At 43.1% G+C, this 17,018-nt stretch overlaps 1 protein-coding gene across 2 annotated transcripts; it reads left to right on the top strand.

Moving 5' to 3' along the window:
* Positions 1-459: 459 nt before the first annotated feature.
* On the top strand, positions 460-17,016 carry tmem110l (transmembrane protein 110, like). 2 transcript variants are annotated; one of them, XM_061253000.1, is made up of 8 exons: positions 460-911; positions 5,113-5,161; positions 5,347-5,442; positions 6,089-6,210; positions 9,028-9,140; positions 11,852-11,935; positions 12,149-12,277; positions 14,863-17,016. In XM_061253000.1, the coding sequence occupies exons 1-8, from the start codon at positions 770-772 to the stop codon at positions 14,989-14,991; spliced, it is 864 nt and encodes a 287-aa protein (XP_061108984.1). In that variant the 5' UTR covers positions 460-769; the 3' UTR covers positions 14,992-17,016. The 2 variants fall into 2 exon arrangements, with proteins under 2 accessions (XP_061108984.1, XP_061108983.1); XM_061252999.1 differs by having other exon boundaries at positions 14,860-17,016.
* The last annotated feature ends 2 nt before the right edge of the window (positions 17,017-17,018 follow it).

The following is a 17,018-nucleotide window of genomic DNA, read 5'->3' as shown; positions in this document are numbered from 1 at the left end:
CATAATGCCAAGTAACAAGAAACACTTCTGAAGCACCTATGCTAACATAATCAGTAATGACTTAATATCTAAGTGTGTTTGGTGGGTATTATTTCACAATCCTATGCAATAAATAAATATGCACGCAAATACGTCAAAGCCTGCAAGCCGAAAGAGTGAATAGGCATTGTATGCTGGAGTGAAACACTATCTCAATATACTGTAGGGTTGCCTCCAGATAGTTTGTTGCTGCCTTTCAATACATTTTCAATTGAGATAGTATCCAATTAAAGTCTTTACATTTAAAAAAAGAAAAAGGACAAAACACAACGTCAAATTGTCACCGTTATTAATTTAATACACAGGATTGTCTTCATTGTATTATTTACCCTTGAGACTAAAGCACGTGCTTTAGAAAAAAGAAAAGAACAAAGGGGCGCTTCGCTCGTCCTATTTGTGGGAATTCGGCTGCAGGAGGTGACGTCAGAAGCCAGGTTTTGTTGTGTTGATTTGAAAAACATGGTTCCTCTACTCCCAACTTTCACTCAAGGTTCCGATAGAAGAATTTAATCAGTGTTGTATTCCAGTTAATTTGCTATTTAATAATCGATATTCCTGATTGCCGGTGTAAACGGAACCGATTTAGTAGCCTATGTTTTTCTTTGTTTGAGGGCATCATTTTGCTTTAAAATCCAAGAGGAAGCCCTCATCCTCCTTTGTTTGGTGTGGAGTATTCTTTTTCTTTTTGGCAACACACAGTGGATATGTACAGATATTTTTCATAAAAAGAATGTACAACAGCCACACAATGATGGCTACTAACATGTCCGAGGCATCCAATCCTCATGGATGCGATAATGGAGCATTGATGGACAGATTCGGGGTATTGATCCAGGGTCTACTCGCGGTGGTTGCATTCAGCACTTTGATGTGTGAGTATCGTTGGTGGAAAGGGGAACTTCTGTTTTCTTGACGACAATGCCTCGTTTAATTTGCATGGAATGGGGACTAGGATATTTTCTTTGTGTCTCGTGAGCTGAAAAAGTAACAATGCTCCGCCGGGCAGAATCGGAAGCAAAAAGTTCAAAGGGAAGGACGCGAACACGTGGCCATTTGTTTGTGTGTTTTGCGAAGTTCTGTGTTATGCGGCCAATACTCGCATCTACATCTAGATTTATAATGCCAAGAACAATAATGCAAAATTAAGTTGTCCCCGGGGAAAGTAAACTCAACACGTTTAAAGAAATTCGAATAGAAATCGAAATTGGTCAGAGACAGCTGAATATGATCTCCCACATTATCTCCTACATGGCATAACCTATGGCATGTACTTTAAAGTAGGCTAAACCTAACTGAGGAGTGGTTTAGCTGATATGTTCCTTAATTTGTCAACTTCTCCGACTTGCAGTGGTGACAAGATTATAATTGTGAAGGTATAGTCTATAGATTCCTGCACCGAATCACAGAGAATCTGCCATTTCCCTTTCTCTTTCAACTGCACACATTTTTACTCTTCAAACTTAATGAATACTGGGATGTGAGGGATAGGTCGGCGAATCTGTCAAGAGATCACATTACTTATTTGGCTCCCTTTTCCCTATGCGATGTGGCAGGAAGTACCAGAATATAATTGTCGTGACGTCTGCGTCGCATCCCACCACAGCGATGTTGCTGCATAGCAAAAAAAAAAAAAAAAACATTAGGCTAATTCGTTCGCAAATTTCTTTTGAACACAACAGCTTCCTCATCACACAAAACCCCTAATTTCATATAATATAACGTGATACCTTTGTTTTTGTATCATGCTCTTTTGCAGGGTTGCCCTACCCTGTTAATGGAGATCTGCTGTCATTTAATTTCGATAATAAATTGGCAGACCTGATTCCATGACTTAAAATCTCTATCTATTTAGATCTCTAGCTGCTTAATGAGGTGTGCTTTGTTAGGGTTGGAGTGAAAACCTACAAGACCGTAGATCTCCAGGTTGCTGCTGGAGCCTATCCACTTAGAGGTTTGAAGCGTTGTGTGTTCAGAGATGCTCTTCTGCATACCACTGTTGCGTTACTCGCAGATTCCTGTCAGCTTTGACCAGTCTGGCCCTTCTCCTTTGACCTCTCATGAACAACATGTTTTTGCCCACATAACTGTTACCCACTGGATGTTTTGTTTTTTGCACCATTCTCTGCAAACACTAGAGACTGTTGTGTGTGTGTGAAAATCCCAGGAGATCAGCAATTTGAGATACTCAAATCACCCTGTCTGGCACCAACAATCCTTTAATTTGGTCTGAAAAACAGCAGAACTATGTCTGCATGATTTTATGCATTTAGTTGTTGCCACATGATTGGCTGATCTTTGCATTAACCATTAACAGCATGGTGTACAGGTCTACCTAATAAAGTGCTCAATGAGTGTTTATATGGTATTTTCTTTTTACTGATTGGTATTTGAATGAATCTATACTTTTTGAGTAATGGCGACACTCTACTTGGGAAAAGTAGTCTGTTTGTTTCTATGTTGAGTTATTATAATGTAAATGAATTATTACAGGTTTGTATAAATATTGCCGGATTGTCTGCGTATTTGTTTCTGACATGGGTATAATTTACTGAAGCATTACTCAGTAATTCACCTGTATGGCCTTTAGTGTGCTTGCTGGGTTTATATCCGAATGAGATTAATTCAAGAAGTGTTGTACTCTGGAGACATATGTATGTAAAATCTCCTAACAGATCCTGTAATATTTTAAAATAATCTTTGGATAATGTTTTTTGCTTCTTTTTTCCTTCTCTTCTTGACATACTAAGTCCATTTGAACAAGCTGTGGGCGGCTAAATCCATATACTGAAAACCTTTATTAGTTTTGTTGGCAGCATTATATACTTACTGTATCTGAAAGGGACCACCCAAGTGTATACAGAAAGAGAGGAGTCTCAAAACAGTTTGTCTGCATTGTATCCACAATACCAACAATATATAATTTCCTCCTGTTTTTTAATGTGGTAACAAATGCAGAAATGGATTTTCTCCTGGAATTTGTTCCATTCTTGAAAAAGATCAGGCTGTTCTGGTTCACAAAGAAAAATGAGTCTCTTCTCATGTGTTCTACACATTTTCAGTGACTTGAAATAGCTTTCAGTGGCTGGAGTATGCTGCGTAGCTTAAGCCGAATAAAGGAAATTAAGTAATGGCTCCGGAGTATTCTTCAAGCCTGCCCTTGGGTATTCACCTGACAACAACAATGTCTGTTGCAGGAAAACAGACATTTGAGGTGTGCTTTAAAGGTGTGAGGTGTATGCCATATGCTTGGTTGTTGTAAACCACTCAACCTTGGCAGTGACTGCTGTTCTAAACGGCATGGCCATATCCCTAGGTCTGTAGAATCGTGTCTGTATTCATGCGTGACTGCTGTATTTAATGGATTCAGGCACACACAAAAGTAAAATGCCATTGCTTGATATGGGGATAGAGTCAGGCATTTTTCATGGGCGTAGAAGTGTAAAGTGTATTATTAATTGTATAATCTATAAGAAGAGAAATTACTTGTGGTGCACATGAAGAAGGTAAATGGGTGTGAGGAATTCTAATGGGCTCAGAATCTTTTAACAGGAAGATAATGCATGTAATGATGATCAAATTTAAGAAGAGAAGAGCGTAATGTATTTTCAATGGTTAGGTGAAAATCAATATCCAGGTGACCTCTGACCAGTTACTTATTACTGAGAAGATAAATATTGAGACAGCACTGGGGTCAGTTAATGGTTAAACTAGAGTGTTTTCGTGATGTCTAGGGGTCAGTAGATTTGAAACCCGCTCAAGTGTTCATTGCTAGCAGGGCTGCATGATCAAGATTAAAAGGCGTATAGGAAATGTGAAAAATGTTTCTGCAGCTTTACAGCAATACTCAATCACCATAAAATACAGACTGTCAGAGATCTGCCACAATACTGTTTTGCCAATTGAATGTCAAGTATGTGCAGTAGATTTTAAAATGGAAATTTTCTTGTCCTTTTGTAGAATTGAAAATGACCTGCTATTGGAACTGTGTTATAATTTTAGACAGGTTAGGCTCTTTGGATTTACGGTTTCTTCTTGACTGCACACAAATTGAAGTCTGAATGATTTCAGCTGTTAAAAAAAGGCCAATGTTGAGCAGATGAGGCAAGGAAGCAAATGTTGATGTTGAGCCTACAAACCTCTTCCTCTTCGGTGCTGAAGAATGCGGCTTTTTATAGAATCATTTTCCTATAATATCACTGTCACTTCCTCCCATTGACGGTTGACTGACTCCTCCCACGAGTCCGGGCCCTTGGATACTGTTTCTAGGTCACGCGTGTGGTGCGCCAAACTGGCATCTGCCACCCTGCACTGTCTTCTGTGCCACGACCAGATATTCGCTTGTCAGCATGCTGTGCGATGCGCCATTTGCAAATTACAATGGCACATTCCACAGTTTGATATTTTTCAGGTTGGGGAGTTGATGAGTACAGTGGAGTTTATTTTTAGTTGACGATATGAGGATGGTAGGGGCCCTGTTATGAGCTCCACGCTTTATTTGTGTGCCATATTGTTTAGAACATAGCTGTCTCAGGTCTGCAGGGTTAAATAGGGGTTTGTTGTTGTTTATTAAATTAAAGCTATTAACTATTCAAGTAAGGCTTTACATGTAGCAATTATTTTGTTTTATGGACCATGCAAGACAGTGTAAAAAATCACAAGACTGTACACTCAATGAGCACTTTATTAAGTATTTATTCGACTTATCTTTCAGACTTAAGTCTTCTGCTGCTATAGCCTATCCACTTAGAGGTTTTACGTGTTGTGTGTTCTGAGATGCTCTTCTGCATACCACTGTTGTAATGTGTGATTATTTTTGACTTTCTCAGTAACAATGCGTTTTTGCTTATTGGAGTTTTTTTGTTTTGTTTTGTTTTAGTTTTTTTGCACCATTCTGAGTAAACCCTATTACTCGCTTTGAGAATATTGTAACTCTATTATAAAGGTGAGACGAGGGTTTGAACACTGCCTGCTATATGGTCACATTGATATTGTTAAATAAGTTTGTACAGACTTATAGTTGATGAAGTGAAGCTTTTCCTCAATAAAAGCCCTGTTTGTGTTGGTTCTTTATAGTGAAAAGGTTCCGTGAGCCAGCAGCCATAAGAAGACCTTGGAGAATTTGGTGAGCGCCAATTTTTAAAAATGGGTTTTCCTTTCATTTCCTTTGAAGAATACATTTGACCTGTGTGAGAAACAGATTGTTTCCTTCTTCCGATTCCACATTATTGGCACAAATGAATGCCCCAATGAAAAGGGAAGTCTGTTTATGAAGGTGTTGATGCCTAAATCTGATTGGTCCCTCTCAAGGTTTTATGACACTTCGAAACAGGCGATTGGTGCCCTCTTCATTCACTTTGCCAATGTCTTCCTCTCTACCCTCACCAAAGAGGACCCCTGCTCTCTGTAAGTGTCAAATGAAGCTGTCTGCATTCACCTGTCAGTCTTGACTCTTAGCCAATCACTACTTCTCAACCATTGCTCGGCAACACCGGTCCTGGAGAGCCGCAGGGTGTGCTGGCTTTCATTGTTGCTCAGCACTTATTTGATCAATGAAAGCAGTTGATTACACCGTTAACTCACAACACCTTGTTTATTGGGTCTGAATCGGTTGCTTATTTTTAGGTGAAAACAAAAACACCCTCTGGCTCTCAAGGCTCTCAAACCTAGCTAAAGACACAGAAGGAACTGAGCAATATTTCCATTACTAAAGATAGATCCAATTGCATCAGACCCATCCTCTCTCCACTAATAAACAGCTGAACTAATAAGGTTCTCTGTACTTGCAGATCCAATGATCTTTTACCAATCTCAAAGCCATAATGTGTAATATTGTACCCATATTCTCATCATAAACCGAAGTCATAAAAACTAGCCCTGTGCATACGCAAATTAAACAAAAACATTGGAATCAGAACGTTTGTTAACGGTATTATCTGTACTGCATATATTGAATTAAATGTGGGCCACATGTTGTGTATATACAGTTGAATTCTGTTCAGATATGTGTCTGTCTTGTAGTTTTAAAAGCCACAACCTGTTTTCTGTCCAGCTACCTCATGAACTTTCTGCTGGATGCGACGATGGGGATGCTTGTCATCTGGGTCGGGGTCAAGGTGGTGTCGTGCGTGGTGGAGTGCAAACAGTTAACTCTGCTGACGTTTGGAGAATACGGTGAGAGATGAGCTCCCAATGTTGGTTTATTTGTTTTTCATTATTTTCCCTATCCCCTTAAATAATTTGTTTTGTTATGAAAAAAAAAAAGAGTTATCCTTGGTGTTTGAAGAGGCTGTGCTGTGATGTTTAAAAGCTATGTCGTGGTTGTTATTCCTTGTTATCAAAAGGGAGCCAAGCACCATAAATGTATTAATGCCCTGTTGTTGTTTTTAAAAAAAAAAAAAGAAGATATTTATTCATTTAAATGTCAATAAAGTTATAAATATTTATTTTCCCTTTATTCACGGTTTTTGAAAGCACCATGTACAATTTTCCATACCAGCAGATGGCGGTGTTTGTTCCACTAAAGATGTTCTGTTTTGTGCAGGCTTACATATTGCCACTAGAGGCCAGTAAGTGTTCTGTAAATAATGCTTGGCACCTTAATGTGGAAACATTTCACATTTTGTTTATGTCAAACTGGTTTAAGAGAACAAAAGTGTACCCTGCTAATCGCTGTCTTGGCACATATTATGAAAGTGTTAAATGCCAATCGAGAGGCTGCAAATTTTGGACTTGAATTCTACCTTACATCCTGGTAGACCGAAGGTTTACAAAAGTCTGGCAATACTGATGTGCTTTAAATAGTTTTGATCCACACATTGCAGTGGTCCAACCCTCACAAGCATCACCTCACTGGATTAACACCGCTCAGCATTAGTGTTAGCATTAGCATTCTCACTTTGTATTGCTATAATGCCACAGCTGTGTTAACAATATGTTGCTTGGTTAGTAGGAATCTGCTTCTTCTGTTCTTCTGTTTCCTTAAATGAAGCAAAAATCGTTCTAGTGAGTTTAATTGATTATTTAATCCAAAGACATTGATAAAAATCTAAATAGAAGTTGCTGGCAATTACGACTGAAGACTGAGATTGAGATTGCAAAATGACAGCAATAAACAGACCGATGGCAGACTATTACAGCAAAATCCTTTATAGGGGCGACCACTGTCATGCACACTCTCTCGGCACCACTTCTCTTTAGTCTCACCCAGCAGCTGAGCTGTGCAGTCATTGCCCTGGAGGACCGCGTCTTAGGCAGGCGGAGCAGGCTTGGACTATTGTCCCTCATACTGTCTCAGTGTTCATTGGGCCTATCACCATTTCAGAAGATTATCTTTCCGCTCAGAAAATGGCTGGTTTCAGTCTATGAACAGGGTGCATAACACAGCACCATGCTGGTCTGACCGTTGACTGCTAACGAATGCTACTCCGTGCTCGCTGCTCCAAAGTCCATGATTCCCACCGTTCATTCCCTCCTGTCTTGTATAATATTGTAGAGGGTTCTGTGGCATTTTATTAGCGGATTCTGTCTGATTCATCGGTGAGAGGAGGAGCGGGGGTCCGAGGAGACCCCCGCAGCATCTGGGACGGGTCAGTTAGGGCGAGTGGGCAGAGGTAGCGCAGCGAATCTCCCCTCTGCACCGTGAACTGGGGATTTCAGCTCCGCTGCAGCAGGGCCGTTTGAAAGCCCGGCTCACCAGGACTTGCGCGGCTGCCTGTCTGCGGTCCTCGGGTTTATGAAATGAATCCACCCCAGCTGTTAATGTGTCACGTCTCTCTCCCATTCAATAACACGAGTGCTTATTTAAAGCTGCTTAATAGAAACACTGGTTTCATGGTGCTTCAGCAGGTCATGATTGGATTTGTTATTTTTTAATTGCATAGTTGTCTTAGTCTGTTGTGTATGTACTGCACAAAGAGGTGCGATTGGGTTTGAATAGCTTCAGAAGCAGGAGCAAGAAAAAATGTCTGAATGTTTGCATAGCCTCCTTGGTGTTTCGCTGGTCACTCCACATTCTTAATTCAAAAGCAAACCAAAAGCATTACTCTGGAGGAGACAACCTGAGAGACGCATGAGAAATAAACTGGGAGTTTGTGGGTTGCTACTTTTTTCTTTAGGTTGAGTTGTGTTTTGTCATGGATATGTTAAATATTTATATTCATATTTAAAACTTTTTATGGCAGATTTAGGTAGTGGGTGGAGGCGTACGTTTTCACACTCTTCATGTGTTGTTTCACTGAACTCCCCCTAAGCTGCCGTTCTCTGGTCATTACATGGGTCACCTTCACTGGCAGTAAACCCAGTGGCCATATTAAAGAGTGTAGCAGGTACCTGGTTTAGAGAATTACTCCTTGGAAAGCCTATACAGCACTCATTCATCATGGCGACTGACCCTGTCACTAGACCGTTCCCGCTGAATGTATGCTTATTGCCCTTGAAAGGACTGGTTCTGTTTGACGAAAGTGTTTAAATAAGCTGGACTTAAACCTTTCACCGCTTTGTCATGTGGCATTCCTGGGTTTAGGGGTTAGGGAAAGAGAGGATGTTTGTTTGAAGTGCTGGATTATCTTGGAAAATGCCTGGTGTCATAAGGTGAGTGACAGAGCTCACGTTATGCAGGACGTTGCCTAAATCACTACCCTGTCAAGAGCCTATCTTCCCTTGACATTAGGAATAATAGGCCAATAAAGTAGGCATGCTTGTTATAAGAAACTGGTTCTGTAAATGGAGCAAAGTGCTGCTAGTGACTTTGAGCTTGTGGTCCGTGTGCTGTCAGTTTGTCATCAGTTTGCAATGAAATCTCTCCTGTTGATCCTCCTCAGGCTTCCACATGGGCCAGTCAGTGGTAGTTAGTGTGCGGTCGGTTTATGGTCAGTGTGTGATAATTGTATCCCTCCTAACCCGCAGCTTCAGTCAGTCACTGATGGGTCATTGTGCGGTTGTGGTATGGTCAGTTTGTGGTCAATGTGTGATGATGCCGTCTCTCCCCAGGTGACCCTCCTCAGGCTGCGGCCTGGCTGAGTCAGTGTGCGGTCTACCTTCTCATCATGGTGCTGGAGAAGTGCGTGATCAGTCTGGTGCTGCTTATCCCGGGATGGACCAACGTAAGTTCCCACAACCACGGTAAACCCATTATAGCGTCTCTGTGAAGTGTCTCAGGGGCCTTTCGCATGATGAAATCCCTCAGACGGAGAAAAGAAACCGTTCTCTATGCTGTTATATGTGGAGAATGCATGAAAGCCGGGCCAGGTGTCAGATAATTGTATGACAACAGAGTGGTGAGGGCGCAGAAACACGGGGAGCTTGGCCCCCGTTGCATTGCTCTGCTCGTGTCTGTGATTGAGTCCTGCTAGGAGTAACTGACACACAGAGGTGGAGCTCAGTCCGGCTAACAGTGTCGCGAGTGCTAATCTCAGTCAAGCTAGCGCATGCCGGTGCATGTTGCTTTTCCAGCATCCACTTCAGTCACTGTTCCTCGTTCTAGTACCCTTTGAGCCAATTAGGATAAAGGGGTATGGCCAGGATCCAAGTTTGTTGTCAAAATATTGGAGAACGATGTGAATGCCATGGTGACTTTACATAGGCATTTGAGTTTGAGTGGCGCTGGCACCTTGAATCCCCAATGGTGAACAAGGACAGAAAGTGGTGTTGAGCCTGTCTTGAGTCCTGTTATGCAGGCCAGAAGCTGAAAGAAATAATAACATCTTAGTCTGCATTATGCTTCGAAAGTGCGGTTTTCGTATTGCCAGTTAATCTCATTTTGAGCTTGTACATGAATTTGTCTGAGTAAATTCAGGCGAATGCCCTGCAGAAGATACTGCAGTTACTAAAAATTTCCATTGTCCTCTGCATGTGCATTTCCGGTCGAGGGTCAGTCTTTGAGAGCGCAGTGTAAATGACCAGAGCGCTAATCTGGATCAGGAGGTTCCGTGGAGACCGCTACATTTGTTTACTCTTGCCGTGCCAAACTGAGTCCAAACAGACAGAGACGGGGACAGTGTTTACCAGAATACTGCACTAGCAAGAGCCACACGGTTCTGAGAGCACAAGTGCTCCTCTGCGGGTGAGTCCCCCCTCCTTTACCCGTGGGAGCGGAAATCGGTTCTTTTTAGATTCCTCTCCTTTTTTATTCTCGTTTGATGTTTGGTATGAAAGCAATAGTTTGTTTTTGAATCAATGTGTCTTGACAAATCAAAGCACAGAGCCAGGGGAAAATGCAGTGCACAGAACAGACAATGGAAGTGAATTTCCACAGCGTGGGAGCAATGAGCGTTCTTCGCATCAAGAGGTTGTGGTCAGGATGCCATAACGGGGTTCGGTGGTTCCTGCATATCCCAGAGAGCTGACTTAATTTTAATTCATTTTCAAATTAAACGGCAGAAGCATTATTTAAAATAGTTTTATATGTTTATTCACTATTACTATTACTTGTATTAGCTTACCTGTGCAAATAGTGCACAAATGCATTTTAACTTAAGTGTTTTATTTGACCCTAGTGTGCTTGTTTGTCATGTACATGGGCCGTTTGTGCTTTCTTGTGGTACATGTTTAGTGTATATTCCTGCATTCCAGCACAGCGTCTGCAATTACGGGCCCCTCTGTTTGTGTCATGGAAGGAGACGTTAGCCACACTGTCATTAACATTCTTCCCCCAAATATGAGGGAGACCGAGTCGCCCTCTCTGTGGTGTCAGCTTGGGGCTCACACAAAACGTAGTCCTCTAAATACTCTCCACCTTTCAGTGCTTTTTCTCTGAGGATGTGACGGTAGCCATATCTCTCTTGATGTTTCGCTTTCTTTTTCTCTCTCACCCCCCCCCCCCCCCCCCCCCCACCGGGTCCACAGGGAATTCCCCTGGAATCGTTTAGTCCCACCACCCACCTGCTGCATCTCAGTGAGCGGTCCAGGCAGCTGTGAGAAAATAACAGAGAGAGGAGAGAGTGAGAGAGCGAGAAAGAGGGACTTTTCAACAAAGGCAAAGTACACAGTATCTAGAAATAAACACCGTTAGCATGAATATGGAGATGGAACCATTAGCTTTGTCCACGTGGCTGTGGCCACCCACCCCAGCTGAGTTAGAGCAGGTTCTGATGGCTGTAATGAGCTCTCTGCTTCAGTTACAGGAGGTTCTGATGGCTGTAATGAGCTCTCTGTGCTGCAGAGTTACAGCAGGTTCTGCTGGCTGTAATGAGCTCTCTGTGCTGCAGAGTTACAGCAGGTTCTGCTGGCTGTAATGAGCTCTCTGCTACAGCTACAGGAGGTTCGGCTGGCTGTAATGAGCTCTCTGCTACAGTTACAGGAGGTTCTACTGGCTGTAATGAGCTCTCTGTGCTGCAGTTACAGGAGGTTCTGCTGGCTGTAATGAGCTATCTGTGCTGCAGTTACAGGAGGTTCTGCTGGCTGTAATGAGCTCTCTGTGCTGCAGTTACAGGAGGTTCTGCTGGCTGTAATGAGCTCTCTGTGCTGCAGTTACAGGAGGTTCTGCTGGCTGTAATGAGCTCTCTGTGCTGCAGTTACAGGAGGTTCTGCTGGCTGTAATGAGCTCTCTGTGCTGCAGAGGTACAGGAGGTTCTGCTGGCTGTAATGAGCTCTCTGCTTCAGTTACAGGAGGTTCTGCTGGCTGTAATGAGCTCTCTGCTGCAGTTACAGGAGGTTCTGCTGGCTGTAATGAGCTCTCTGTGCTGCAGTTACAGGAGGTTCTGCTGGCTGTAATGAGCTCTCTGCTGCAGTTACAGGAGGTTCTGCTGGCTGTAATGAGCTCTCTGCTGCAGTTACAGGAGGTTCTGCTGGCTGTAATGAGCTCTCTGTGCTGCAGTTACAGGAGGTTCTGCTGGACTACATCCCAAACCCTCAGGTGGAGCTGGTCCTGGTCATGCTCATCGTGCCCTTCTTTGTCAATGTGAGTACAGATGCTGTGTGTGTGTGTGTGTGTGTGTGTGTGTGTGTGTGTGTGTGTGTGTGTGTGTGTATATGCATATGTGTGTGTCTGTGAATGTGTGTGTGTGTGTGTCTCTGCATGCAGTATGTGTGTATCTATGTGTGTGTGAGAGAGTGAGAAGAGAGAGTGTGTGTTTTCAGTGGGTGCAGCTGCAGACTGTGCTCTGTTCCCTAGGCGATCATGTTCTGGGTGGTGGACAGTCTGATGATGAGGCAGTACAAGAGTGTAAAGACCACTGACACACCACACGAGCAGGGAAAACCAACCCAGTCATCCCCATGGGTGACCAATGAGGAGTCGCAGGTAAGGCCCATAAATGCCAGTGTCCAGTCATGTACATCCAGTACATCCAGTACATCAAGCCCATGTGAGTGGTTGGAGCATGTTTACAGTGTTACATAGCAACAGAGCTACTGGTTATAAAATAATAAGCAAGCAAAACGAATTTCACCTGATAATCCCAGGCACCGGTATGGCTTCCTGTCCAATGTAATAAATGACAGAGTTGCATGCTCAACTCTTTCATATTTGAATATACAAATATGAAATTTAAGACCTTGGAGTTTGGCCTCTGACTGAGGAAATGTAAGCACAGCTGTGCAGTAGCGTTGAGTCATAGCTGGGATGCTGGAGGAAGTGATCCCTCTGTCCCAATCAGCATTAGCGTGAGCGTGAGTGATGGAGCCCAGTCTCCCAGGCTCTCTGTGCTGGATTTATGACATTTCTCCGGCTCTGCACCTGTTAGGGCATAGACCCCCCTCACATATAAACAGTCCCATACTGGACAGGAAGTCTCTTGTATTATTGTGCGGTCCAAAAAAAGATGGTTGGCCTGTGTGGTGCCGATCCAGGAAAAACTGAGTCAGCGCACTCTTTCTTTCCCCCTCCGTCCTTCCCCTTCATCTCTTGCCCTTTCCTAATCTTTTGCCCTCTCTCTCTCTCTCTCTCCCTCTCTGCCCCCTCTTTCTCTCTCCCTTGTTCTCTCTCTGCTTGCATGCTGAGTGAGGCTAGGTCATGTGAATCTTTCTCTTTGTATCATTTTTGGAAACAAATGTCCCCATCATCTCAGTAATGGAAACTGTGGCATCAACAAATGTTCATGGGAATGAGTGACTGCCTGGATGACTCACTCGTGAGCACTCCTCTCATTGGCAGTGTGCCTGCACTTCCATTCCATGCCCGGGGGTCCCTGAAGGGCAACCCTGGCCATCCTCAGTCCTGGCTAAAGCAGCTTTATGTATGAGTACGCCCTCTGGGGGCAGGAGGTCAACAGTGCTTTCATCGTTATCCCTCTCTGCACTGCTTTGTGTCAAAGCAGAGGCGATGGGTGGTGTTTGGTATGAACCTAGCTAGGGATTAACCTCTTGGTATTCTGAACTTTGAAAGTGCTGTTGTTGCAGACATTAAAGAAATGAACAAGTGCACATCTCAGGAATTAATTTTCCTTTCTTTCAAACAACTGTAACCGTGAATACATGTCACATCTTCAGTTTCACCTCACTCGCCACACTTTTGTTTGCCTTCCTGGGCTGGAAGGTTTTCAGTTTTTTTTCCCCCATTCAGCCTCAGGCGGTATTGTGCTCAGTGCCGCACCTCCACCTTTAAGTGACGTAGAAGTGGAGCTGTCTAAAAGCGCTCTGGTCAGCCCTGCCTCTGGATGGGTGCAGACCCCCAGTACACCAGCTACAGCTGAATAGCCCCCCATAGACAGGCTCTCACTCTGTGTCATTCTCTCCGTGGCAGGAATCATAATAGCCCTGCGTAATTAGCCCTCTGACAGAATGGGGGTCCATTCTCCAGGCCCAGGGCCCACATTCCCCTCCTCCCCCGCAGAGGCTGGGGGCTCTGCCAGTGCCAGCTGTCAACAAATCATCCCTTTATCCCCGAACACCAGTGACATTTCCCGCACGTTTCTGCCCGCTGATGTCGTGGAGATGGGATGGGGTTCGGAGACTGGAGAGGGGGGGGGGGGGGGGGTTGTTCTTGAGAGTTTTCCAGCTGAAGGTCATTACTGTGTCAAGTGGCACACTCCAGGATTTTCAGAACGCACGGAGGAATGTGGGATTACGGAGGGCCGGAAGGTTTCTCACAGGGATTATTAGATCATCAGGTCCGCGGCGTTGTTTCTGATCGTTGTTGGATCAAGTGGAATTCCTGTTCATTTGGGCGCGCCGAAGGCATCCATTTCGTGCCACACGGTGGCTTGTGGGTTCCTTCATCAGCTGACACGATGCTACTAATAGCTGATAATGAAATTTTTTCAGTTGCAAATTTGGCTGTTGCTCCATGACCACTCAGGCCATGAGTTGTGTCAGTGCTACACAGGTGTTGTTTAGGTGTTCTGCCAGTTTTACCTTAGCATTCAGGTATGCAGCCGTTTATGAGGCAACTCTTCCCACTGCTGCCTCCAGTTTGACCCTTGGAGCCTGGGCATGTGATTTGTTTCCTTGATGAGATACTGTAATGAGTACCCACAGCACAAAGGGTCTGTGCTGGTCAACCCCTTCTCATCATACAGATAATCCCACCAAACTGTCACATTCTCATACGGTTTAGCCTATTGAGGTATAAACCCACAGGATTGAGTTTCTGTCTGAAGGAATACGTGCAGAGCCCTTTATACTGTGTGCCTTTACATTTTTAGTGTGAAGGAGCTTAACTCAGTCAGTCGCACACAAATCCCTGCAGGACTATTATGCATTTTGGCTAATGTGTGTGTGTGCTTGTGCGTTTGTGTGGTTGCCTGTGTGTATGTGTGTGCTTGTGCTTGTGTGTGGTTGCCTGTGTGTATATGTGTGTGCTTGTGCTTGTGCTTGTGCTTGTGCTTGTGTGTGTGCGCTTGTGTGTGTGTGTGTATGTGTGTGCGTGTTTCTGTTTTGACCCAGGAGCTTCTGATGGATGACCCAGACGTGGGCACAGACCCTGAGCCTTCAGAAGGGGAACAGGAAGTTGCAGACCAGGGCTTGAGTCCAGGCCTCTCGGGCGGTATGCAGACTCCTGCCTGGGTGGTTGTGTAGGCCACCCCTCCTAACTCGCCTCCTCCTGAGTCCCGCCTTCACTGCAGAGGAGTCCTGCGTCGCCATCGATACACACTCCACGCCTAGCAACCAGAGAGAAACTCCTATTGGGCAGGGCAAGCTGGTCAACACTGCAGTGCTTCTGGATGTCTAAGGTCATTCAGAGAATCACAATTATGCCTTTACAAGGCTTATGTAATACCACTAAGCTTTTAGTGAAAGGTGCTCTTTGAAAATATGAGTTTAGGAAAAATGTTTGAATAGACCTAACAAGTATTTAATGTCTTTTAAAGACGGTTTTCTTGGTATTTACTCTACTTCCGACCAAATGTTTTCTCTGTTGAATACTTGTTGAAATTGTTATTTTTTTTCATTCTTTTAAGAGTTTATACATTTGAGATAAGTTGGATGTGTTTTTCAAAGAAACACCATTGAAGACATTTAGGTTTACTCTTGGTACTCTGTGCTGTGTGTGTGCGTGTGTGCTTGCATGCGCATGCGTGCATGCAGGCATGTGTGTGTTTATTTGTTTTTGTGTATTTTGTGGTCAGGATGTGACTTTTTGTTTGGATTCTGGGTTGAAAAGGACACTTGGGGATTTGGTGATTTTATATAATCAGCTGATGGGTTTGTGACAGAGCCAGATTCTAAATGAAAATCCATTCTAAAATGAAAAGGTTAATAAAGTATCTGAAATATTGCTTTTCCTTTTTGTTAGAGAGATGTTCTAGAGAGACACGTACACAGAGCACACACGCACAACTGTATAAAACAGGTTTTAAGAGCAGCATAATGGTCCAGAACTGGTTTTGAAAGTTATGCATGCCATCTTAATTAGAGTGGGTGTATGTGTCAATGCGTCCTTTCATTTCAAAACAAAATAAGATTAAAAAAAGTCTCACGTCTCTTCTTAAAACCTCCAGTGAGCAGTTCGTTTTTGATTTCAGAAATAAACAGATGACGTGCGAGTGAAACATGTTAGAGATTCTTTATGATTACCCAAGCAGGTGTTTCCCCACCTCGTGAAGTTGGCCCCTCGCATGTTGCGTGTACAATAATGCATTCACAGTGAGTCTCTGTGCTGTAGCTCCAAATGTATTCTACCAGTTAACAGCCACCCACTCCTGATCTTGTCCTTTGTAATGGAGACACAGAGCATACAGTACTTGCTGTACATGGTCACACATTCCTGTGGGCAGAAACTGCAAGTGGTGCTCCAAGTTGGTTTAATATCAAACAATATCAGGCTGCGAAATAGAATATAAAAACATAGCTATTTCTATTTGTTTTGTCTTGTGCCTTTTTGATAAATATACTGTATATATGTACAGAGACTCCTGTGGTGCATTAGTGTGGTGTAATGTGCTATTGGCCTATAGTGGGGCAGTTAAAGCTTAAAATTGTGGCACTAAGAGCTTGTAAAAGAGCAGGTGCTTGTGAGATGTCAGGGGATAGCAAAGCCCAAGTGCTGAGTGTTGAACAAAACATGGCTGAACAAAAAGGGTTAGCCTCTAAATACCAGCACTTCACTGTGTTCATTTGAGTTCATTTTGTCTCTCAAAACAGCCAAAGCGATTTCACTAGAACATAACCTCTAAGCAAACCCTCTGTGATTTTTTTTCCATGTACTGTATAATCTGTTTTTTTCCCCCCAGTATTTTTATTGGTCTGCTCTGTGCATTTGTCAATTTTCAGTCAGGTGTTTAGGTTTGAAAAAGCCTTCAACTGAGAGAACCTGAAATTATTTCCTTGATTCATGTTTCAACATGCTTGATTGTAAATGTCCCAATACATCTCACAGGATTTCCTATTTTAAAAGTATTAAGTGTTATTGCTAAATATACTTATGCTTGCTTCAACACAGTCATTAAAATTTAAGCATGTACAAATGGTGAATTATAAATACTTTTTTTTTTTTTTTTTTTTTTACATTTGCTGTTAAGTGTAAATGCCATGTTTTGTTTTTTGTATTTCTGAGATGGAACAAGTGTTATCACTTTATAGCCTGAATAAAGCAAATTGTGATT

The sequence above is a fragment of the Conger conger genome, chromosome 8 (genome assembly GCF_963514075.1).
Source record: "Conger conger chromosome 8, fConCon1.1, whole genome shotgun sequence".
Classification (NCBI taxonomy): Eukaryota; Metazoa; Chordata; class Actinopteri; order Anguilliformes; family Congridae; genus Conger; species Conger conger.
Note: the sequence above shows the minus strand (reverse complement) of the source record. Positions and strands in the feature narration are given on the sequence as shown.